This window comes from Phalacrocorax aristotelis, chromosome 4 (genome assembly GCF_949628215.1).
Source record: "Phalacrocorax aristotelis chromosome 4, bGulAri2.1, whole genome shotgun sequence".
NCBI classification, from domain to species: domain Eukaryota; kingdom Metazoa; phylum Chordata; class Aves; order Suliformes; family Phalacrocoracidae; genus Phalacrocorax; species Phalacrocorax aristotelis.
The window spans coordinates 41,667,441-41,691,872 of NC_134279.1; the positions used below are offsets into that span (position 1 = coordinate 41,667,441).

At 37.2% G+C, this 24,432-nt stretch overlaps 1 protein-coding gene across 2 annotated transcripts in view; it reads right to left on the bottom strand.

Moving 5' to 3' along the window:
- SH3RF1 (SH3 domain containing ring finger 1) overlaps window positions 1–24,432 on the bottom strand; it is a 95,684-nt gene that overhangs the window by 31,100 nt on the left and 40,152 nt on the right. For both annotated transcript variants that reach the window (XM_075091132.1, XM_075091133.1), the window contains exons 3-5: window positions 10,381–10,656; window positions 8,898–8,993; window positions 680–982 (exon numbers count right to left, since the gene is read on the bottom strand). In XM_075091132.1, coding sequence (XP_074947233.1) covers window positions 680–982; window positions 8,898–8,993; window positions 10,381–10,656 — 675 coding nt within the window. The remainder of the gene's footprint in view (window positions 1–679; window positions 983–8,897; window positions 8,994–10,380; window positions 10,657–24,432) is intronic.

Sequence of the window (24,432 nt, forward strand, 5' to 3'; positions counted from 1 at the left end):
TTACCAATGTCAGTTTACTTTTTTTTCCCTAAAAAGGCTGCTGGATCCCAAAGATGTGCAAATAAAACCTATTTGCTAGCTCATGTAAAACAACACCAACACTTCTTAGTCTCCATTACTATCTCTTCTCCCAAAACGTAATCTCTATGTGAAACAGACAAGTGTTCACAAACTAGTGTAGCCTGTAACTAAAAGCTCTGAAGAAACAGGAGATTAACAAATAAATAAAGCCAGATAAATATTTCTACTTACCACAATGAGATTATTATGGTATATTTCTGGAATTTATGTAATTTACAAGTTGAGTTTACGTTTTACTTGCATGTGCTTATTAATATCCAATATTATATTCAGTTTAGAAAAAAATACACCAAGAAATTAAATTGTTCCAGTTTCTAGTTTCTACAGTTCAATAAAAACCTTTGTGGCACTTAAGAAAATAACAACTGTGGAAAGAATTAGCTTACAAGACCAAAGAGGCTGGCTATAATTGTATAAGAAGTGTTGTAAAATGTTTTCCTTAAATGCTCTCATGTTGGAAGAGAAGCTTCATGAAAGCGTATGTTAATATTAATTACATATAATTAATAATTTGGAGTAGTAATCTGGCAAGATCTGAAGCCTTTATAGTTATTAAAAAAATACACACATGATTTATATTTGATTTCATATAAATTACCTGAGAAGGGGCACTACAGGAAAGTCCCGTCAGCTCACTGATGCGGGCTGCTGCAGTTGGGTTGCTGGAGCTGATGAGGACAGGAGGACTAATTTCCATTGAGTGGCGATTCTGAGAAGACTGTGAAGACTTGTTGGACATAGTGAGGGAGGTAAAAGAGTGCCGTTTTTTGGTGTTTTTCTTAGTATCGGTGTGCTTTTGGGTTGAATTGTTGTGGGCTGCCCCAGAGGTACCTTCTCCAGAGTCAACAGCAGAACCTGAGGGCTTATCCAATTCTATCAGCTGTTTGGCTGCTGTGTTAAACTACAAAAGATAGTCACACATTAGTATTTTTTATTTATAAAAATCACATGGATATAACAAAAAAGCCCCCTCTTTTCCTTTTATAATATAATAGAATTTAAACCATGCAGCTTCAAATTGTGACATACTGACCTACTCGACAAACGAGTCATTACAGAGTGACAAGTCTTCCACTACAAACTCAACACACTGTTGGGCTGGAGTGGACTGCCCATCCAAGGTAAAATTTCATCAAGAAAGGACATTATGCTCTAGTCCAGCCATGGATTAATTCAGCAATATCTGCTGCCTGTGTTATCTAGAAGTCAGACTAAATCACAGCAGTCCCCTTTGACTTTATAATAGAAAAATCCGTATTACAGAACTTCTTGAATGTTCATTTATTTTTAAGCCTTTTTTTTGGTTTCTTTGCAAGTATGACATAAGCCCACGCCTTTGGATGTGGGCTCTTGAAGACATTCCTCTTAGTATCCCTTGGATTTATGCACATATCTTTAACACTACCAGTAGTAAAACAAAAAGCAGGCTTCCTAAATGAATATTTAAGAACATAGAAGGACAGACTAAAAATCCAGTTGTACCAGTATACTGCCTGACAACAAGTAGCTATACAAGCATAAGACAGTACAAGGAGAAAAGAAGCATATATTAGCAATTCTGTGAAAATACCTTCTCAGCTTCTGCATTTTCTAATGCAAAGGCAGCATTTCTGTGCCTAAGAACCCTCAAATGGATTTTTTTAAGCTTATCTAATGAAGTTTTGTTCACAATGAAATTTTCTATTTGTTAATTTGTTACAATAATTTTATATTAAATGCAAACAAATCCTTCATTTCCAATGAAGAAATATGGAATCCCACACATTTTCTTCTTACAATGAAATGTAAGCTATCTAAGAGAGGGGGAAAAAACACCAACCAACCAAACAAAACCCCCTACATTTTTCACAAAACCTTTACTTCCAGCAAATCTTATTTATATTTTAGAGCTATTGGAAGTAACACTGTCAGAACTCTCATTTATTCATGGGCTGAAGTAGCGCCAGCAACAGTTTTCTGAACAAGGTAAGTAATGTTAATATGTACCACTAAATATGAATACTGTTACTTGGATAAGTGTAGCCAAATATGGAGATAGGAAAAATCTTTTTTTGAAGAACATCAAGATGAAAGAATGAAATTAGTTACTGTGGAAGTACTACTACTATTCTTCAGCATATTATTTCTTCTATTTATTTTACCCATTTTTCCACAAGTCTTAAGATTCCTACTATGCTCATGAAGAGTCTTAAAAGAGTATTTTACCCCATCAAAACTTTACTAGAAAAATAACACATCATTAATCGTGATAGCATCAACACTGATTTAAATGCAGCTCCTGCAAATGAAAATAGCTTTTACCCTGAACACTCTCCTATCTCTGAGGACAAGTAGGTTATATATAGTGGTACAAAAGAATAAAGAATATATATTTTTATAATATAGAAAAGATTTTCAAGTGGTATTTGAAAGATGAGATCTGGAAGGAAATTCCATGCACATACAGAAGAAATAAACAAAGTTCAAAACTATAACTACTGGAACAATGAAGAGTTGACATAAAAACCTACTAGTATGTAACAGCAGGAAAATTAAACCTATGAAATGCTTGAAGAGGAAGTACTACCTAGAACATATTGCAGTAGAAGAGGGGCATACCAGGGGATTTGAAAAAGGATATGAAGATGAGAATGTAGAATTTTTTCCTAAATGTTCTTACTGTCAGTCCTTTAGAAGGCAGCTGAAGAGAACAGGAAGGATAGAAGACAATGTCACAGTAGTAAACATTCCTAAGAAAAAGGTGGACCTAGATTTTCCCTCCTGCTAATACTCAACATGGATCATATGGACAAAATAATTTTGTACCACTTGAGTAGAACAGAAGACATAACCACACAGCTTTGTCTAATTAATTTGCAAGCCTATTATTTAGATAATTATTTTTTATATTTAATAGATTTTAAATTCAGAGCGAACATACTTTTAACAGAGTAGTGAAAATAATGTTATTTTATCACAGAACACTGATATGAGACTGAAGGATATGAAACAAGTAGAAAATAATACCAAAAAAAGCCTACTCTGTTACTCATCCTGTCAGGGTCACATCCTTCATCATGGAAGATCATGCAGGCTTTTCAAAGCCTAATCATTTTATGTATTTAGCACATTTTATTGTTTCCAACTCAGATTGAAATTCTTCATGTCCTTCCTGAAAATGTGTCTCTCGTATTGTCTTATGCAATGGCTGTAACCACTTTTATTCTTATCTAATCTACTCCCTTATTTAGCAAAAAGCCTGTTCACAAATTACACAGATCAGAGAAAGAAAAGCAGTACTCATTTCTAAAACAAGAACTACCTAATCAGAATAGTTCAGGGATCACCCAGGAGTAAAAAACAAAACCAAAATCCACTCTGCTAAAAGCACCCCGAGGTACCTGCTACACCTAATTATGTTTGCTTACCTCCTGAAGCTAATAATGCCTGCAGAATCTGATTACTTCTACACAGTGAACAAACTATTAGAGAAAAGCTAAGGCTTGCCCACGAGATTGATTAAAGACTGATTCAAATATAAGCAATGTAGGGAGCTTTCTTATGTAGCGAAGAAAGCAGAGGGTGGTAGCATGAACCTAAACATGGAAGGGAACCGATTACTGGCCTTTTCTTAGAAGCAACCTGAGGACAGCAACAGTTGCAGAATATTTTGCAGAGTGCAGTTTACTTCTTCCTTGAGAAATTAATAATTTGCATGCACTCTCCAATGTAAAGGCTAGCAACCATTCAAGGTCACCACGGGAATGCATCCCACTCATGCTATGAAGTGTTTCAATAAAACGTTCCTTTCTGCAACAAATACCCCTGTATCTATTCCAACATTTTCTACATCAGCTATTTTCCTGAATGTATTTGAACCAAAGCTTCTTTAACTTTTACATTCACATTTATTTGTTTTTTCCACTCAACAAAATCTTTGCTGTAACAGGTAGCCTGAAATGCAATTCCTCTTCCCAACAAAACCCAGGAAACAGAACAACGTTCCAAACGGGGCAATACAGAGCGGCCAGCTGAGCTGCGTCTCACTGCTGTGGTCGGGGTGGAGGCTAGCAGACAGGTTTCCACCTGCTTCCAGCAGTCTGGAGAAATTATCAAGTAGACTACCATGCCAGACCTATTTCAAGGGCTCTTACAGTTGTGCTTTACTGTACTTATTTTACAAATTAATTTAGGTGTTCTTCACTCACACATAGACAGAATTTAAATATCAACACTTTCCAAAATTAAGTGAAAACACCATCTTCTTCCTCAAACGTTCCTTCTATTCATGTTCATCCAAAATTTTTATTTATGCAATTTTACTATATCACGATACGTCAAGAAGTTATTTTTCCACATTACTAACACTCTTATTAGCCAAATTCCAATTTCTAGACAATTTTTCACTTTCACATACATTTGGAAACAAAGGAGTAAAGTGTAAGTGGAACTAAGGTAAACATTGTCCTTATTTGACATTATCATTTTTGCTAAACATCATCCTGGAGGACAGGCAATAGCACAGAAACCTAAATTCAGCTTTGCAGTTAAAGTTTGGGAACAAATATATTTTGTCCAAAGCAGCAGAATAATAATTTTGCAATTCTTGAACAGTCATGAGCAAACCTGCCTTTATATTAATTTTTGAAACAATTAAAATAATTCTGTATTGCAGTTTTGTTAGGGAAATTAATCAAACTATGGTGCTCAGAAGTTGTCATTGGAATTATAACAATGACATTATCACGTTCAAATACAGTAGGGATTAGACTATAATTTTCTACTCAAAACAATGTTCTACACAAACTCTGTTTTCAGGTGTAACATACAACATTCATTTTTTACGTATATTTTCTGCTTTAAGGTCCAGGCAGGCAAAACAGTCAAAAAGTAGAGAAAAGTTCCCATAAAAGTTTTTATCTTATTCTTCTGAGTTAGCATTGTTACAAAACTCTGATTTTTTTTTCCTAAGACAGATTATAGTATTTAACAGTGACAAAGATTAGCTTAGTAAGTACAATATTGAAAAGACCATCCTAGAAATCCAGCCTAAAACCCAATCCAGAATGTATAGACCCAACAAAAAATATGTTTTGAAACACTCCTGTTTTGTACAGGAGGACATGCTAATTAAAAAAACCAAACCACAAACCCACCTGACACACTAGATACATAAAAACTTATGTTCTCATTGATTAAAATCACAGAATGGCAGGGGTTGAACAGGACCCCTGGAGATCATCTTGTCCAATCCCCCTGCTTGAGCAGGCACACCTAGAGCAGGGGGCACAGGAATGCATTTTCAATGTCTCCAGGGAAGGAGACTCCACAACCTCCCTGGGCAGCCTGTGCCACTGCTCGGTCACCCTCACAGGAAAGAAGTATTTCCTCATGTTCAGGTGGAACTTCCTGTGTTCCAACTTGTGCCCATTGCCCCTTGGCCTGTCACTGGGCACCACTGAAAAGAGTCCAGTCCCATCCTCTTGACACCCACCCTTTAGATATTTATAAGCATTGATGAAATCCCCCCTCAGTCTTCTCTTCTCCAGGCTGAACAAACCCGCGTCTCAGGCTTTCCTCATATGGGAGATGCTCCAGTCCCCTGATCATCTTGGTAGCTCTCCACTGGACTTGCTCAAGTAGTTCCCTGTCCTTGAACTGGGGGGCCCAGAACTGGATGCAATGCTCCAGATGTGGTCTTACTAGGGCTGAATAGAAGGGGAGGAAAATCTCCCTCTACCTGCTGGCCACACTTCTTTTTATGCACCCAAGGATACCGTTGGCCTTCTTGGCCACAAGGGCACACTGCTGGCTCATGGTCAGCTTGGTGTCCACCAGCACTCCCAGGTCATTCTCAGCAGAGCCGCTTTCCAGTAGTTCAGCCCCCAGCCTGTGCTGGTGCCTGGGGTTGTTCCTCCCCAGATGCAGGACCTTGCACTTGCTCTTGTTGAATTTCATGAGGTTCCCCTTGGCCCAGCTCTCCAGCCTGTCCAGGTCTCGCTGGATAGCAGCACAGCCTTCTGTACCATGTCAACTGATGGATGCAGTAGTATGAAATGACAAGGAACTTAAAATTCTACTACAGTGAACGTTTTAGATCATTTGGGGTTTTCTTCCCCTACATTTCTGTAAGGTTGTTTATAAATAAAGCTAGAGGAGCTGGATTAATACAAAGGTATTTCCCAGTTGTTCATGTTAACTTGGGAAAACAAAAGTTGTTATTTTCTACTGATGTTCTGATTGGAAAATGATTACTTTTTCCTGATTTTTCTTTTTCTGTTCTGGGTGTTTGTATTTTTCTAGTTGTTCTGAATGAATGTTAAATAACTTGTAAAAATTTAAATACTTTTTAGATTTGGAGTGTATTTACTAAGTGTTAAACTACATCAAAGTATCAAATTTGAGGTCCTTCTAAGAAATGTATATTTTACCCAGAACTGTACTCCACATTAAAAAGTTCGAATACTATCTGTTTAGTTCTGATTAATCTTTCTTTTTGGAACAGTGATAAACATTAGTGTTATGAACTTAATCATACAGTTTATAGACTCACTGCATTTTATTTTGTAACTGTGCAAGAACCTGGTTGACCTTCTTTTTTAATGCAAGCACGTTGAAATTCCATCAGTCTGAAGTCTGGTAATTTAGATATATTAGGTCTTACTCTAGTAAAACTAGAGGGTTAGTTTGGTTTTAGCATTTCTTAGAAGACAGATTTTCATTTTTTTGCAGTGCTTTGCATTATTTATAATTTGCAGATAGAAGTAATTATTTCACAGTGCTATGTGTCTACAGGTAAAGACAAAACGTTTTGTGACTCAGTGACTATATAATCACTATTAAAATTCCTCTCAAAATGTTTTCAGTCTTAGCTTTTATCATTACCACAAATTCAGTAAGTGAAAGTTATATAAAACAATAGAGCAGACTTGCAATCATCGAACCATAAAATGTTCCTCCAGGTAAAAAGCTGTCCTCAAATATAATAGTTTTTTCTTGACTTCAACATACCTAAAGTTTATCCTGTGACCTCATCATACAAGAAACATCGCAAGTATCAGACCTACACTACAGAATAAACATCACACACTACACTCATTTTAAAGTTAATGACTTCAGCAAATGTAGCTAGTAATTCACATTTAAACAAAAAAAAAGGATGTGGACTAACATACACAAGGCAAAGATATGTGTGTCATTATGACAAAAATAGGCAATGATTACAGGATTGGGAAATATAAATAAAAATACCATATTAAAAATACCTCAAAAATATGAATTACTTCTCATTGTCTTTAATAATAACATATGTAACAATGGTTTGATATACTGTCTGCATATTTTCCATAATCTTAGAAAACAGGCATTTCAAAATGCAAATTGACAGTTTTCTGCATATCTCACTGCTCTTCACCACAGCATGTGTTTTGGTTTAGTATATATTGGAAAAAACCACCTATCTGATATGAGGTATCTGTTTGGGCATTATTTATCGTTCTAGATTTCCCATATCATTTTAGTGGAGATTTGCAAGTGTGTACACAAGTGCTTGGGGCTGTTCTAAAAAGGTTAATTGAAGATACATTTCCTTAGTTGATGGAATTTGTCTGAAAACATCAACAATTAAATATATTTTGTGACTGTGTATCATTTGTACAAAATTTTTTTCAATAGTATGTCTCCAGTTTGCAAACTTCTGTAGAGTTGGAAACAAGAGTTGTTAGCTAGTTAGCCCAAGTGGCAGCCCTAGGAAAGGGCTTTTTCTGACTTGGCTAAGTGATTTATTTTTAAAAGGCACCACAAATACCTTCACTGGCTGAACTGAAGGGGCAGTTAATTGCAAGAAGCTAGGAATGAACAGCCAGGGGCAACAACTTCTTAAACTGCCTTTTAAAAGTTGGCTTTTAAAAACTTCTTAAACTGAAGCCAGAATTGAACTAAGCAGGTTGAAACCCTTTTGGTTTTGTTGTTTTTGCAGTCACGTAAAAATTTCTATCCCCAGCTACACAGATCCTTACATTAACCTATAAAAATGTATTTTCCCTTTTAAAAAAATTCTGTTAGTTGAACACAGTCAATTTTTAAAATGTTCCCATCTCATCAGGGCATACAGAAAATGAAGTCATAAAACCTGACTCGATTCTTAGTATGGTTACACATTTCTTCTGTGACCTTAGGGACATATTTCTCATCCCACAGGATATGTGAAAATACTTCTTTCTTTCATCGTTCTGCCTCATTTACTTAAATAAAATCTCTTCAGTGGGAGAAGTGCATCTTACCAAGTATCCATAGCATACCTATGAGAAAAAGACAAACACTCTTCCAAACCGCTGTTGCAGTAATACACGCTGTTCTTAATCACCTATGTCTTTCTCTACAGAAGATAGAGCTTTCAACTCTTAAACCTTAAAAGGTTGGGGAAACTTTCTCAACTGTGACCTCCCACTGTAAATTATCACATCACATATGAGAAATGCAGGAAGATACAGAAGATTTTATATAAGGGTCTTTTGGATGTAAAAGTCAATGCTTTACCTGCTTAACAACAGCCTGTATTCTCTGACTTTCTAGTTGTGCTGATTTGGTTTTGAGAGGCAGGTATTACGGACAGTGCAAAGCTTGCTACTCTGACTTGCTGATAGCTAAGTAAAAATCACTGGTTCAGCTGCTGAGATAATTAACTTTCCCAAACTAAGCACACAGATCTTATTTTAGGTCTAAGACTATTTATTTTTCAGGTTATTTTAGAGTCAACACCAGTACTGATTATCTTTCCTTTTAGAAAATTAAATACACAGTGGGCACAATCTTACTGAGGGCCCAACTTTACTCACCTCAACATATGAAATTGGAAATATTCCTATCTTGTCAGCCAGCATTCCTTCTGCCCAGTTTTCATCCACACGGCGAATTACAGTCAGAACATCATCCTGTGTGAACATGCAGTGATTATGTCTCCCAGCTCTAATTAAACTTCCAATTTAATTTGCTTCCATAACACACGGGTAATCAGAGAAGGTGGTACATGGACAAGAATTGCAGAGAAGGCACTCTGTAACAGGAAGATGCCGCTTTTGGGGTTGAAGTCAGTTCCAGCCATTCCTTTTCCTATTTTGTCAGAGTTTAAGCTAGCTGTTCACAGCTAACCTCAGCCATCCAGCTTTGTCCTTAGTGCCAGACTTCCTGCCGTGTTCAGTCCATGGTATTCATCAGCCACCCTTTAAGTCCCTGGCACTAATCAACAGAACTGCAATCTTTTTCCTTCTCAACAGACTCATTACCTAATCTTCCCTTGATGTTGCTTTTCTACTTAAGTATTTAAGAACACTGGTAAGTGATATGATTTCTTTCACATTTACATGGAGCATTTGGATTAGATGTGGTTTTGAGACTGTTACATAAAAAAGGATTTACATGCGCATTAAATATTGCTCTTGCTTATACTGACATATGTAATTGTTTCATATTTAAGTTAATATATTTGGAAACATACATGCTTACTCGAGCAAGACTGCCAATTTAAAAAGCAGAAACCAAAAAACAACAGTTTGCCAACAAGTTAATCAAAATATGCAAGCTAATGCCAACCATCCTTAAAAGAATTGCTGTTCCGTGGTGTAAGAGCCATTGTTCATCCACATGTTAACATCTTCCCTTTTCAGAATTTTAGCCTTTTCATTTTTAATAGACAAGGGTAGAAAAGTTATTAACTCACATTCGATCTTGCAACATTTTTGTGCAATTTGATAAACTAAACAATCAGAAACTGAAAAAAAAGGAACAGCTCTGATTCCTGTTAAAACTCTGTACCATTATATGTCTTGCAAGACAGAAAATTAACTACAATAGAAACAATATAAAAAGAAACATATTTTCCAAAAGGCAATTCGTAATATTATAGAATGACGAGGTTTAGTAGTACTTTGTATCTAGTATCTAGATCCTAAAAATGTCACTTACTAAATGCAAAGCTGAAAATAGTACCAACTTCAACCATTTAAAATGACTGTTTCTTGAAAAGATGGAATGCTTAATTCATAACATAGGTTATTTCTCATAAATTAAGAACATTACTACCACAATTACGAAAAACTGCATTCCCAAAAATAAAATCTCATAGAAATTATATGCAATTTAGCAAGAGAAGGAAGGCAAAACTAATCAACATAGGAGAAATGCCTGCAGAATTACTTGCCCTTTTCATATTTGTGCAATTCCATTAAAAAAAAGCAGACAAGACTACAGAACAGTCTTATAATTTCTTATCCAAGTAAATGAAATTATTAAAAGAAAATAAGAATTTTATTCTGGTTTTACCTTTGCAAATGGTAAACAGTCTTTATCTGCTTCCTTGTCTTTTACTTCAAAGTCATAAAGTGCTTTGCACTGAGGCGGAGGTTGAGGTAAAGGTTTAATAATCTGAACAAAATTGGTAGGAAAAAAGCCATGGATACCATTGACTTCTCCATGATACCAATTTTCATCCACCTGTCGACGCAAAATGATGATGTCTCCTTTACTGAATTTAAGATCTCCGGGTTCTTTTCCCTCGTAGTTATACAATGCTTTGGCACATGGTAACTGAGGTACACCCTAAAGAAAAAGAACAAAAAATTACTTGAATTAGATGAGTATTCTAAATAGAATTTATATTACGTTTTTTGGGAGACTATGAAGGACACTGTCTAAAATTGCAAATTAAAATTATACACAATAAAATTATTTTATTGCAGTGATTCTACTGACTTTACCCAAATGTGTAGAAGAGCTTCAGTTCTATACAGCCATACATCCCCCTAAGTTTCATGATGATTTTCAGTAATGCTACAACGTTGCTAGCACAAGAAAGGCAAAAAACCATAATACTTTAACCCTCAGGTACTAATTCACTAATTAACTAAGCTTAAACATTAAAAAAAAAAACCAAACAAACTGGAAAGAATCCTGACCACTTGAGAGATCTGACAGAAAAATGATGCCAGAAAATACAGCACTAGAATAACAAATTTGCTATAAGACCCCTAAGGCATGTTTTCTGCCTGACTTTCTTATCATTTGCCTCACCTTATTTATTTCACCGGCCCAGAACGCTAAGGATGAGGACATAAGGGAGGTGTTTTCCAGCTTGAAAAACAAGTCTCACTTTATTAAAGCTGAGATATTTAATCCTGGAACAACCCTTTTAATTTAATTATTTAAAAACAGATAAAAAGAATCACCAGGGGAAAAAAAATCTGTTGAAGGTGTGTATCCTTGGCTTTTCTTCACTTGACCTCTCCATAATATCTGAAAACTATAGGCCATTGGTGCTGCTCTTGAGTGCATGTCAGAAGGATTACAAGACAATACTGTTTCATCCTCCCTTATATACACTGCAGGTATTATTTTTTAGTTGCTCAGTCTGTGCCTCCACATTTTGCAAGAGCAAGACATAAAAATCTATAACTCTAGTGTTAGGGCTACTGTCTTCAAACCTCTCCTTTCTCTCCAACTTTAAATACCTAGAGGGGAGCTCACCGCCTTAATGATGCAAACAGCAGTAACCTGCATTGCTAAGACAGTCCTTCCATAGCAAAGACAGCATTTATAGTCAACTAGAACACGGTATTCACATCTTCAATGCTATCCCTCATGGAAAAGGCAAATTTTAATGAAATTCAATGTTGGCGATATTATTCGCCACATCTACCCCATGGTATGTCTCTCCTTTCAAGTCTTCTACCAGCTCGGATTGTAAATTGGAGCTGCACTTGCAAGATCTCAAGAGGTACACACACAATGCAAGGGAATTCTCAGAGGGAATCACCACTTCGAGTCTGTCTTGTTGGTCAGAAGACAGAGTGCTTGCTAATTTATTTCACTTTTAGCATGTAAAATTGTTTCTTTCAATATAATCCAATTTGTTTTGACATCTTTAATTTTTGTGCATGATTTTATAACGACATTGAAAATTTCATGAATGTATAAATGATATCGTAAAGATTAGCTTACTTAATAATTTTCTTTCTAAACCAAACAGTCAATGGAAAACCATATGTATATATGTAGGTACAGATGAATATGATTTACATATGAGCACAAGAAAATCACAGTTCATTCTATTGCATCTGGGGTGGGTACTAAAACTATTATATTAGCAGGATCCATGCAGTTGTTCACAAAATCTGCTGATCTTCAGACAGAAGGCAAACAATACTTTTTCTTCATGATTACACTTAACTGCATCAGTGCAGAATGTAAACACCCCTGGCATACTCTGTATAAACCTGGACAGAGGAAAATACTAAAACATCAACGAGAGATTTGTGGGCCCCAACTGACTGAAGGCGCAATTCATGGCCACAATATAAGAATTAAAAAATACTGTACATATGTATGTATTTTTTAGTCCTACCTGCTCTCTGCACAGTAAACAGACAGAATGAAGGAAGCAGTCAGTGCAGATGTAGTAAGGACGAGTATAGAAAGAGAACTGCGGGGGGAGAGGGCAGGTTGGATGAAAAGAACACCTCTACACAAGAGAGGAAACACTGCTAGCTTATCCATTTCCATCCCAATAACAAACAAATAAACAAAAAAAATTACAGCCCTTCAGTGATGAGGAGCCAAATAATTACTTGATAGAAAAAGGGCCCCAAGCAATTATGGCTACTACAAGACACACACGTGTCTCTTGCACTGGAGGGAATAGCTGGAGTTCTCCCAGGAATCAGCCCATTGTCCTGGGAGAAAGCTTTCAATGTCCCCATACTGAGGAAGAACTTTACAATTAGCTGTGTGTATAATATACAGCTGGGAGGAAAAAAAAAAGTTTTAAAAGCAAACAAAACCAAAACAAACCAGGACTGCCAGTGCAGCAGATCATGTCAAAGTGATGAGGCTCATCAATCAGTCATCATTTAATTGTTAGAACTCAATATTGTGTTTACGCAGTTTATCACAAAGCCACCCAAGAACAAACCTTCACTCATACATACAAACATCTGTTTTTATTTTATAGGAAGTTCCTTTTCCAGTGTATAGGTTGAGTTTCTGCGAAGCTGGTTTCCCACGTTAAATAAAAATGGTTCCAGTCCGTAATTTCAAACAGAACAAAGGTCAACAAAACACACGCTTAGTTCTCAGTCAGACTGCCAGGGATTGAAGAGAAACAGTTAAACAACTCGGAAGAGAAGTGAATGCCTTTTTCTTCTGTCCTGGGGTTAGGGGGATGAAGTGAGAAGAAGCTGGTGTGATGGGGAGCGCCGTTCTCAGGGGACCGGTACCAAGGGCCCTTGAGTACTGTCTTCACATTCCTCCTCCTCTGAGCAACCTGGGAGCCATGGCTCATGGCCAGTGCCTTCCAGGTCTTTGAGGTTCACAGCCTTGGGCGGCTTCGGCCCCCCTTCTGCCCCTCTGGCTGTTCACCAGGAGAGAAGGCCATGAGGATATGCCAAGCTGGAGTTTACATTTCACTCTGTGTCTCTCACTTGGCTAAACATGAAAGAAAGGCTTTGGAAGAAAAGCTTTGCAGCGTACCCTTAGGTTTACAGCTGCCATTTACCCTGCCAGCTCTTTGAGAAAGCAATAACAAAACACCACACACCCAGACAAAAAACATTTTAGGAAATTAAAATATAAAACTCAAAGACTCCACACAAAATAGGTTTCTTGGAATTATTTCCTCAGTCCTTATGCAAAAAAAATTGAGCTTCTAATGCTACTGCTGATATACAAGTTGTTTAAATTCACTTTTAGCTATGGCATGGATATACATACATTTCACATGCCAGATTCCTTTAAAGAAGATAAAAGTAATAATATATGATGACATCAAAACAAATAGCTTAACAAGAATATGAAAAAAATGCTTATGCATTTATATACATGAGGCTCGGGTCTCTAGATTCCTTCTCCCAACCCAGGTATTTTGCCTTAGAAACCTACAGAATTCACTAAGAGTTTTCCTCTTTAGATTTATACTTTGTCTTCAGTCACCTTATTTTGAACCTGACTCATTTTTTCAACGGACAATATGCAACTGTATGTGTTTTTCATGAGCTTAAGCCAAGAGAAACTTATGCCTGCACAGAACCACAAGGTCTGATTTCCTTTTAAAAAGGAGTTTCTGTGGCAGAAGCCCAAATGTAAATATGCTTACACTGGCATAAAACAGTGTTCGTTGTATAACTTACTGTGCTTGGAGAACCAGCATAAGCTAAAGTAGCAAAAATAGTACATGGCCTCCCAAGGAAATGAATGGAACCGATACTGGGTCATCTGCATCTCTGTCTCCATCCAAGCCTCCGCAGCTGCCATGCTGCTGGTTGTCACTTTTCCAAGGAAGCAAGGTATTCCCCTTTCTAGGGCTGTTAGACTGGGATGTGGCCTGGGCTCCCCTGTGAACCTGTTGAATTCACACAGAATATCTACACCATTTTCACCTGTTTGAGGTTCTCAAGACACTGAGTATCTTCAAGAGGCCAGGAAGCCTTCTTTTTACAGAAGTACTGTTTATGTTAGTAGTAGGACAGACAAAAAAGATTTCTGAAACTGTCTACATGCTCAATCAAAGTGTTATAAGCCTCCAAAAAAGCTGGCCTGCTCAGACACCTCAGTAGCAGTTTTTATGGCCAGTTCTCCCAAATAACTTCTGCCTGTCTTTACAGAAAATCTAAAAACTGTAAGTCACTATCAGTTTGATCCATATTATAAAAGGATCTTTAATAATCATCAGTTATTTGCAATTTTCTTACAAGTGAAGACAGAAAAATTTTTTTTCTTCGTCCATCATTTTCCTTCCATGCAGTTCCTAAATCAAACCAACAGTCGCATTAATAAGTGGGACAAGATGAGAAACTATTATGAAAAATCTTCAGTTACACAGCAATTTTAAGTACAATAAGTCTAGTGCTACAGAGGTGCTTTCACCAGTCTTTTTCCCCCCCAAAGAACCAGTATTGCAAGACATACTTGATTTCCAATAAAAGTTGCCTTTACATAAGGAAAGGAGCTTGTTAATATGCTGCAGCCAACTTGTTTGAAAGGCAGATTTGGATTTTTTACTGTTCTAAGTCAAATGTTCTTTACGTATACATTCTCCAGTAGATACAGGTGTACGCAAGATTTCCTCTTCAGACTCCTAGTCATTCAAACCTTCCGAATGACAATATTGCTTTTAATCTTCTAGCCCATTCTCTTTCATATTGTTGCCTTCTTGACTCAAATCTTTCAAATGCATCCTTTTCATTACTATTTTTAATGTGTATTTTTGCTTTCTTGCCTTCTTCGGCCTTTACCAAGCTGTCCAGTCCTACATGCAAGAACATCTCATTTTGCACCTACAATTTTTTCATTACTCTTTTATCTTGCTGACTCCAATACATGTTTTCAAGTCTTAATTTAAAGCCATCTGATCTGTCTGGTTCCATTTTATTTGTTTCAGCCTCCTTTGTTCTTATTGTACCTGCATTTAAATTTTCACATATTTGGAGACACAGAGCTTGTAAGAATACTTCACGGAGGACCTTCTTAAACTGCTTATATTAAAAGATGTGTTCACTTCAGTCAGATTTTCCTTCTAAAGGAAGGAAACATGCTCCCTATGTTAAGCTATAGGTATACTGCTTTCATCTAAACAAATTAAATACTCAGTTTTGCAGAACACACCAACCTAGAGGCAATAACATTTGAAACTAAGTCTCCCCATTTCTTTTCGAGTTCCAGAACACAAAGTGTCTCCATAATCCAAGAAGAATGTTAACAGCCAGCTCCCAGCATTTATTTTTCTCATCTAAGGAACAATACAAATGAGGTCAGATTTGCTCAAAGAAAGGCTAACTCAAGCATTATTAAACTGTATCTGACACTAAATTTTACATACTTCTACCATCAGAACTATCTTAGAAGACTGTACAGAGGTCATCCGTGGAAATGAAGTTATTTCTAGTTAAAGCACCTCTGAGGTTCCTGCTATCTGAATGATAAAAATGTAAGATATTTTTATGTCAGGACACTGTATCAAGTTGCCTGGATGTTGTAATAACCATAAAACCAAACCTTTGGTATCATCTGATACGAATTGCTATTGCTCTACTGAATACAGCAGAACCGTATTTTTTATATGACAGTTCACTAGATTAAGGAAGTGAGTAATGTTGATGTTGGAAGTATATTAATTTCTACTTGCTTCTAATGATACAGTTATACTATATCTCATTTTTCCCAGCACACAAACTAAGCGACCAACATTTGACTTAGAACAGTAAAAAATTTGTAGTTGTTTTGAAATGCCATGTTCAAATATGGTTAGTCGCAGCTTGGTACAGTTTTTGATTTTAATAAAAGTAGAAGTTGTGCATTGAGAGGAAACTGGCTAGCCAGGTTACCCTGATTAAAGCGACCAGGTTTGAAACCCATCTGTGCGTAACTTAACTGTGACCTACATAACAATTATCATTTTGACAAAAGATTACTTTAGGAAAAAAACCACAGGATACAGTATTAAAAAAACCACAATCAAGCTGACCTACTTGTTATACTTTTGGAAAAGGTGAACAACTGCAGTCAGTAAAAATGTTAAGTTCTTGATAAATGAAGAAATGGGATGATATTTTTACAATTATTTAATTTGACCGTCAAGTTAAAACTTATTTAATAGACCTGCAAAGCTTCTCTGCTACTAGCTAATTACAGAATATGGTAAATTTTCTCCACTGCTTATACATGATAAAATCCAATCTAGCTCTAGATCTAATAGTGTGTGATATATCAGAACACTCTTTATTAATTTCCAGGTTTCAGCCATCTAACGCAGGTTGAAATGCCAAGCACTCCTACAGCCCTTTGTCTGACTCTTTTGAGGACTTTATCAGTTAACTTTGCTCTTGGTAACCTACAGAAGAACTTCACAGCAAAGGCTCATAGAAACCCTATATTTTGCAATAGAAGGGTAGATCCTCTCCTCATGTAAACAGTTTTTGTGTGTTCTTTTGAGGTAAACTATCAACGACCTGCTTAAAGTCGCCAGTTTATGAAAGTCCTTTTTGGTTCCTCTGTCTTAACAGCTTTTAGAAGAAAACATTTTGACTTTTTTTTTGTCTGATGTCAAGAAATAAATATAAGGTTATTTAATTTAAGTATGAGCAACTCTCTCCCACAAAGCTGTTTTGAAATTAAAAGCTGGAATACAGGAGAATGAAAGGAATTTAAAAATGTTGCCTTAAGGCCTAAGCAATCAGACTAATATTATGGAAGGTTAGAAAGGGACATCTTTACAAAGCTTTCCAAAGGCACTTAGTCGAGGCCCTTTCTGTGCAATACCTGCGTTTTTAAAAACCTTTTTTCAAATGAGAAAACAAGTGTCTTTAGAATGCCACCTTCTTTCCTTTGCCATTCCGAAATGCAAAGTTCTCAGCTACTTACTTTTTCTGATGTTTGTTAAGTAAAGAAAATTTTGAATGCTTTCCACTAAATAAGCTCTCAAAAATAACCAAACAATTAAGTAAAAAGTAGGAAAAAGTGGAGAGGACAAAATAATTATATCCTGCACACTGCATGTCCCCAAATGTTTTAACTGTATGCACTTAACAGGTTAAAGACTGCTTCTTTCCATAGGCAAAAAAAAAAAAAAAAAAAAAAAAAAGCATGAGGAAAGTGCTCTGCACAAGAAAAACTGAGAAGGTAACTTTCAAGACGCAGAAGAGACTTTGTGCCTGTATTCCCATTGATTTTGAAGAGGAAAGCCAATGCCTATCAAACAATTTGATTCTGAGTTTTTAAAAACCTTTTGACTGTTTTCTACAAAGCCATTTTGCTTTGAATAAAAACAGATTCTTGTAAGACTCTAAACAAAACTAGTGTGCGCTGTGTAGAACTAAGATGTCTACACAAAATAGTTCTTTCCAAAAGCAATGATTTGCTTTAAAGATTTGCTCTTATAAGCTGTTATACCAACGTATCATAACTATTTGCTCTCCACGCAGAACCTGTTACAGGACAATTTTCCTGTGACAATACAGATTCTTGAATATCACTTGGTTTTTTGCTGGTTGGTTATATGAACATAAAATCACAGTTACTACAGAAGAGGAAAAAAAAACCCTTCTGAAAACTACCAAAATACAGACCATATCTGAGTGTTAAACTCTTTCCCTATATTCATCCTTACCTGGCTATTGTGTAGCCTTCTCTTTCCACTCTTCATTCATAATAATCCAGATTAACTAGAGATTTTCGCATAAACTCAGAATACTCTTCTTTCCCGTTGGCCTAATGGGAGGCAACTAGAGATGCCACAGACCTTCGTATACCCTTCCACAAACAAATAAAGCATCAGTAACTACAACTGTCAATATTAGAAACCTGCCCTACTAACTGAATTGCCATCTAACCTTATAACAACTTCTGTTAGTCACCAGAAAGAAAAAAAAGATTAACTCAACAAAACATTTACAAAGCAACATCTTGCTGTAGTCTATATAGTCAGTGCGGCAGACATACTGTATATGACAGCTGGTGAGAATTTCTGGAGCATATGTAGCAGTAACAAGACAGAGGGACACAGACAACAGCAATCTCGGAGAAAGGAACCCTCTTGCAACGCTAAGAATCATCTCCCTTCTTCTGTTTCATACCGTCTCTTTTTTTTTTTTTTTAATACATTAACACAAAAACTCACTGCCTTAGAAAGAAATGAAAGGGAGCCTACATATCCCCATATGGTATTGCTAACACCTAGAAAAGATTCCATTATTAATTGGTACCACCAGGTTGTGCTACGCTGAAGTAGTGGTAAGAAACACACAGATCCATGTCATCTACCAGTCTTAACATGGCTAATCAGAATACATATCTTCTCTTTCATTTTTGCATTAAACATAAGCCATCAATATTGAAAAAGTAGATCTATTTTACTGACATTTAAAATTCTCTCACAAATCTGCACTTCGTAACACCACTTTACAAATCACTTTACAAAACACATTCCGTTTGCTCACTTTTTTTTTTAAAGTTAAACTACTTAGTGCAGAAGATTGGAACATTTAGTTTATCGGCGAAGCACTGGAACACAGGAGGCCCTGTTCCTACTTCAGGGAGCTGATATTTTAACACAGGTATCAAAAGCTCCAGGGGGTTTATCAACAATGTAAAAATTTAAGAGTAATGCTCCATATTGTTCTAAAGGTTCTTACACTTTGAAACTGAACGTAAACAAGCTTTCCTCACTGTGATGTGAAAATGAATATGTTAACTTGTTGCACCAAGAAAAGGAGAGGGAATTCCAGGTGAGACGACAGATTGAAAAAAATTGAATAAATGAGAAATGAGATCGCCAGGAGCAAACTCTTACTGCGCTTTGAAGGTGAGGAGTTTGAACATGATACAGAAGGAGCAAAGCCAGCAAATGACTCTGAACAAGGGAGTGACTTGGCAAGACTACTCTTGGTGAGATCAGCATGAAGAAACGTTCCTTTAATCTCTCAAATACTTTGCTGCCAAACGAAGTATTTGAAAACAAAGAGTTGCAAATGAAGAGGTTGCTGTATTTTTTGATGAAAACCTATCAAGGTTGACAGGCGTGAGTTTTTATCTGAGAATACTTTGCTTTCCATTATGACCGAGTGTTAATGTATTCACCACCAAAACGGTGCAAGGTCTGAAATTAAAATGACCCTGACAATGATACTAAAAAAGAGTAACCACACACAGCTCTCCTATCTGAAATTTATTTTAAAACCTGAGATAGCATCTGACATTCCATTACCTGCTGAAAAAGTGTTTTTAGGTTTATTTTCTGTCACTTCCACTATTTCGTAAATGTTCAGGTGCTTGTCCAACCTTCTGGATAAACACAATTTCACTGTCACTCATCGTTCTCAGGTATTCCCTGCAAACTCTTGTTCCCAGGATCTGGAGGGACTTTTGCTAAGCTTGATTTGGGACTGGTGCTGTGTGCTCCTTCTCCTGAAACCCCCTCGCTCCCTTGAAATTCTTTTGGAATCAGTTTAATTCCTTTAATATCCTGCCTTCAAACGGCCCCTTGCCTACTGCAGAAAAGAAAAGGTGCTAATTTTATCTGTCACAGTAGTATGCACAAATACATAGAGTCATAGAATGGTTTGGGTTGGAAGGGACCTTCAGAGGTCATCTAGTCCAACCCCCCTGCAGTGACCAGGGACATCTTCAACTAGATCAGGTTGCTCAGAGCCCCGTCCAACCTGACCTTGAATGTTTCCAGGGATGGGGCATCAACCACCTCTCTGGGCAACCCATGCCAGTGTTTCACCACCCTCATTGTAAAAGATTTTTTCCTTATATCCAGCCTAAATATACCCTCCTTTAGTTTAAAACCATTACCCCTTGTCCTGTCGCAACAGGCCTTGCTAAAGAGGTTGCCCCCATCTTTCCAGTACTGAAGGGATAGTTACAAAGAAGATGAAGACTCCCTTTCTACACGGGGTCACATGGAGAGGACAAGGGGGAATGGACACAAGTTGCTCTTGGGGAGATTCCGACTGGACACCAGAGGGAAATTTTTCACAGTGAGGACAGTCACCCATTGGAATAATCTCCCCAGGGAAGTGGTTGACTCGGCCACGTTGGACACCTTCAAGAGTCATCTGGACAGGGTGCTGGGCCATCTTGTTTAGACTCTGCTCTTCCTAGAAAGGTTGGACTAGGTGATCCCTGAGGTCCCTTCCAACCTGGGATTCTGTGATTCCTAGAGTCCCCCTTTAAGTACTGAAAGGCTGCAATAAGGTCTCCCCAGAGCCTTCTCTTCTCCAAGCTGAACGACCCCAACTCTCTCAGCCTGTCCTCATAGGAGAGGTGCTCCAACCCTTGATAATTTGTCCGCTGCACGCACACAGTTAATGACAAATTCCATTTGCTATTTATTTTTACTTATCCTTTAAATTTTTAATGCCTAAAGCTTCCTGGAATATATTTTTTTTTCCCATAATATTTTTATGGTACTCTACTTGAAGCAGCTGGTTGGCCTTCTGAAAAGGCAACTAATCCTAGTTGAAACTATGCATTTTTCTGCAAGATGAATGTTCCTGTATGCTCTTTACGTAACAAAAGATCTGAGTGAGCCAGAAGAATGCTACGTTAACATTTATCTCTTGTGCAGTGACAAGCTGGAGTTTACACCTCCTGGTTATTTCAGCCAGACTGTGAAAGTAGACAAACAGCCTGGCACAAATGAGGTTTCTGCTCAGTGTAGTACTGCTAGAACAGGCTTGAACCCATAATACCTATGGAGAGTACTGTGCTTCCCATTTCATATCGCTCAAATGAAAATATTTTAGCATAAAAGTCTTAGTGAAGAAAACAAAACTGATCCGCACGTCAGGAGTTCATTGGGTCTAAATTGGTACTGAGACATTTCCTAGCCACACCTCGCACCACCATTCTCCCTTCTGCTGCCATTGTACCTTTACAAGCCCTTCCCGCTGACTTCCATAACCTCCCCAGCCTCCCTTCTGCCTGAGCGTTGCCTTTCTTAAATCCCATACCTACATGTTCAGTGTTTCTGAATTCCTTCAGTCATCCATCCCCACTTCCACCTTCTCCACACTTCCTTTCTGCAGGTGAGCTCAGGGAGGAGCTCCCCACTTGGCCAACCCAGCCTTCTTGCAAATGTACCCCACCACCCCCCACCTCTGTGGGTCCTAACATTACTCTGTTCCTTGATCGGCAAACAAATTTCCAGCAATATACAATTCCCTGTCTGTAAAGTAGTGCAGAAAACCACATTCCATCTGTTTATGTTAATTAGCTACTTATTCCATTAATTACCACTGGTTTTAGGCAGAAGCTAATCCTTAAGCAAGGTGTCAAACTCAGTTACTCCAGCAGATCTTGGCCAAGTTTTGTCCCAAGTTGCCCAACTCCAGACTGTCCTTCACTGTACAGGAGTGCTTAATTTTTACAAAAACTATCCGCTCAAATACAGCAAAATCTCTCATTATTGTAATTCCACCGTCAGGGGCAGGCAGAGTTGCATAAGGAGTACACAAAGGAGAGCTCGATATTCCAGGATAGACAAGAAAGGATTTTCCATTTTGCTTTCAAATGCTGTTGTTTATCCAAGAGGTTTGTTTTTCCATATTTTTAAGCATGACAGATGAACACGGGTTAGAAATGCTAGGCAATAAGAGACTTACATTGAAAGGATAAGCTGTATTTTACCACAGAAAAACTACCAGAACTTAGGTTCAGGGAGGTCTAGTTGGTCTGCATTTGCTTATAGCAGTTCTGCTCCCCTAGTCCACTTGCACTGTTGACATTCTATTATTAGTTGGATACAACAAACCAAACAGATTTCACTGTGCCACAGAAACTAGAAGCATTTAAACTGCTTAAATGAATGGTCTTTCAGCAACTCCACAGAAAGAAGAGGAAATTTGAAAGTAACAAGCTGATCATTACTATGCTGTTGTGACACAGATTAAACCTCTCTGTTTACAGATGATTTCATCGTGAAATCTTCCACCATCTTTTTTTTTATTTAGTAGACACTGCCTTGAAATGGTAAGCTTTGAGTATTATATGCAGAAAACTGCTTCTTGAAAGTAGTCCTCTATTCCAAAATACACATACTTTCTACTTCAAACAACAATTTAATAACAATTCTCTCCTGTTGTCATATGCGTTTTCCTAAATGCCCTTCGCTTCTCCAAATGTTATGAGAGCTTTGTAGTCATTTTGTAAAACGACATCTGAAGTATTTCTTGGACTTGTACCACAATTTACCAGTCTCTGTACCTATGAAAAACAAGTTTATACAAGGGGTTTTGGTTTTCCCTCTCAAGTGTTTGGAAAAGTTAAGGAAGGTAATTTTTTCCACTTGTCTATAATATAAACACAAAAGAAACAATCCATTCTTTTATCCAGTTCAATGAAAATGGCCATTTTCCTTTGCCAGCAAAGGGGGGCTATTTATATTGCATACTATTAACTCTCTCAGATCTGCACATAGTTTTCATTTATGTGCTCCATAAATGCATGCCATAAGATGCCATAAATCAAAATGTATACTTCTATATAATTATTTTAATCAAGTAGCTATATGTATGACAAAATTTAATAAGTAGTACATTCTTGTACTTTTTTTTTTTCTTCATTTTGGAGCAGTCTTAAAGTATATGAACTACACTACTTTTTGGTGAAACTGAAGTGGAAGATGTGCTTCAACAGTGATGTACTGTTCCAACATTCCCTGGAATCAGAGTAGAGCCCATTTAAAGTATTACCTCTGAAAAAATACAGGCTGTGGCCACCAAGTCCTCAGCACCCACTGTTTTACTTCTAGGGATCCGTTCCCACTGCAAATTACGTGCTAATATAGATACAGCCAAAGTTCTCCCAACCTAAAGAAGTTTTTAGTCCTCTGGTTCTAAAATGTGATACATGCCATGATCTCAGTGTTTTCTCTGAAATAATTAAAACCGTTCTCACTCCAGGTTAATCCCGCTAACAGTTTATTCCACAAAAGTTAATTCCATGATCTCCAGACAGATGTTTTTCCAAAACCTGCCTCCTAAGAACAGTAAAACTCTTGATAAAATCACAAACAACAAGAGGAGACTAGATATCAGAAACTCTTTTACAGGAGATAGTAAGCTCTTCCACAGACTGAGACCATGCACTTGAGCAATTCTAACTTCCAAAACTTTAAGGAGCCTGTAAACTCCTACTGCATAAGGACCTCCTGCCTTTGAGACTCCAAAGTAAGCAAATTAATAACCACCTACTAACATTAAAAGGGAATGCATAGAATAATTCTGTTCCACAAATAAATTCTCAAGAACAACTTACAAGAAGTACAACTTTCTCATTTAGATAAAAAGTATTTTAATTACGTGGTTCAGTCGTAATGCATAACTATGGGAAAGTACTGCTTTGGAGCCAAGAGTTAAGAATCAGATAGGATAATGAAAGGCTGACGGCTCTTTAATTCTCTCTCTTAACTATTCATGCTACTAAACTGGTTGAGATATATTTGGAAAGCAGAATGCAGTCATCCTGTGTCAGAGTTCTCCGATTTTCAGATTCCAGCAAGGGCCGATGGAAGACAACTCCTCAAGCAGGATACTCAAAACACTTTTTGTCACCCTGGTAGGACAGCTTGCACCTTAAGGTCCACTGCTAATGGAGCTGTTTTTTCTCAGCTCTTGTATGAGATTGGAATTTATTTATATAGACTCAAACTCATCAACTACTCTTAAAAGAAACACAAACGTATAGTAAAACCCCTGCAAATCGCAACTGCATCAACACAGCCCTCAGCTTTGTAATTGTTCCACTCAGCACATTTGTGTGAATTAGTGCTGACACAGAAATACTGTCCTGAATAAAAAGCCCTGAATATATATCCATGTAGGT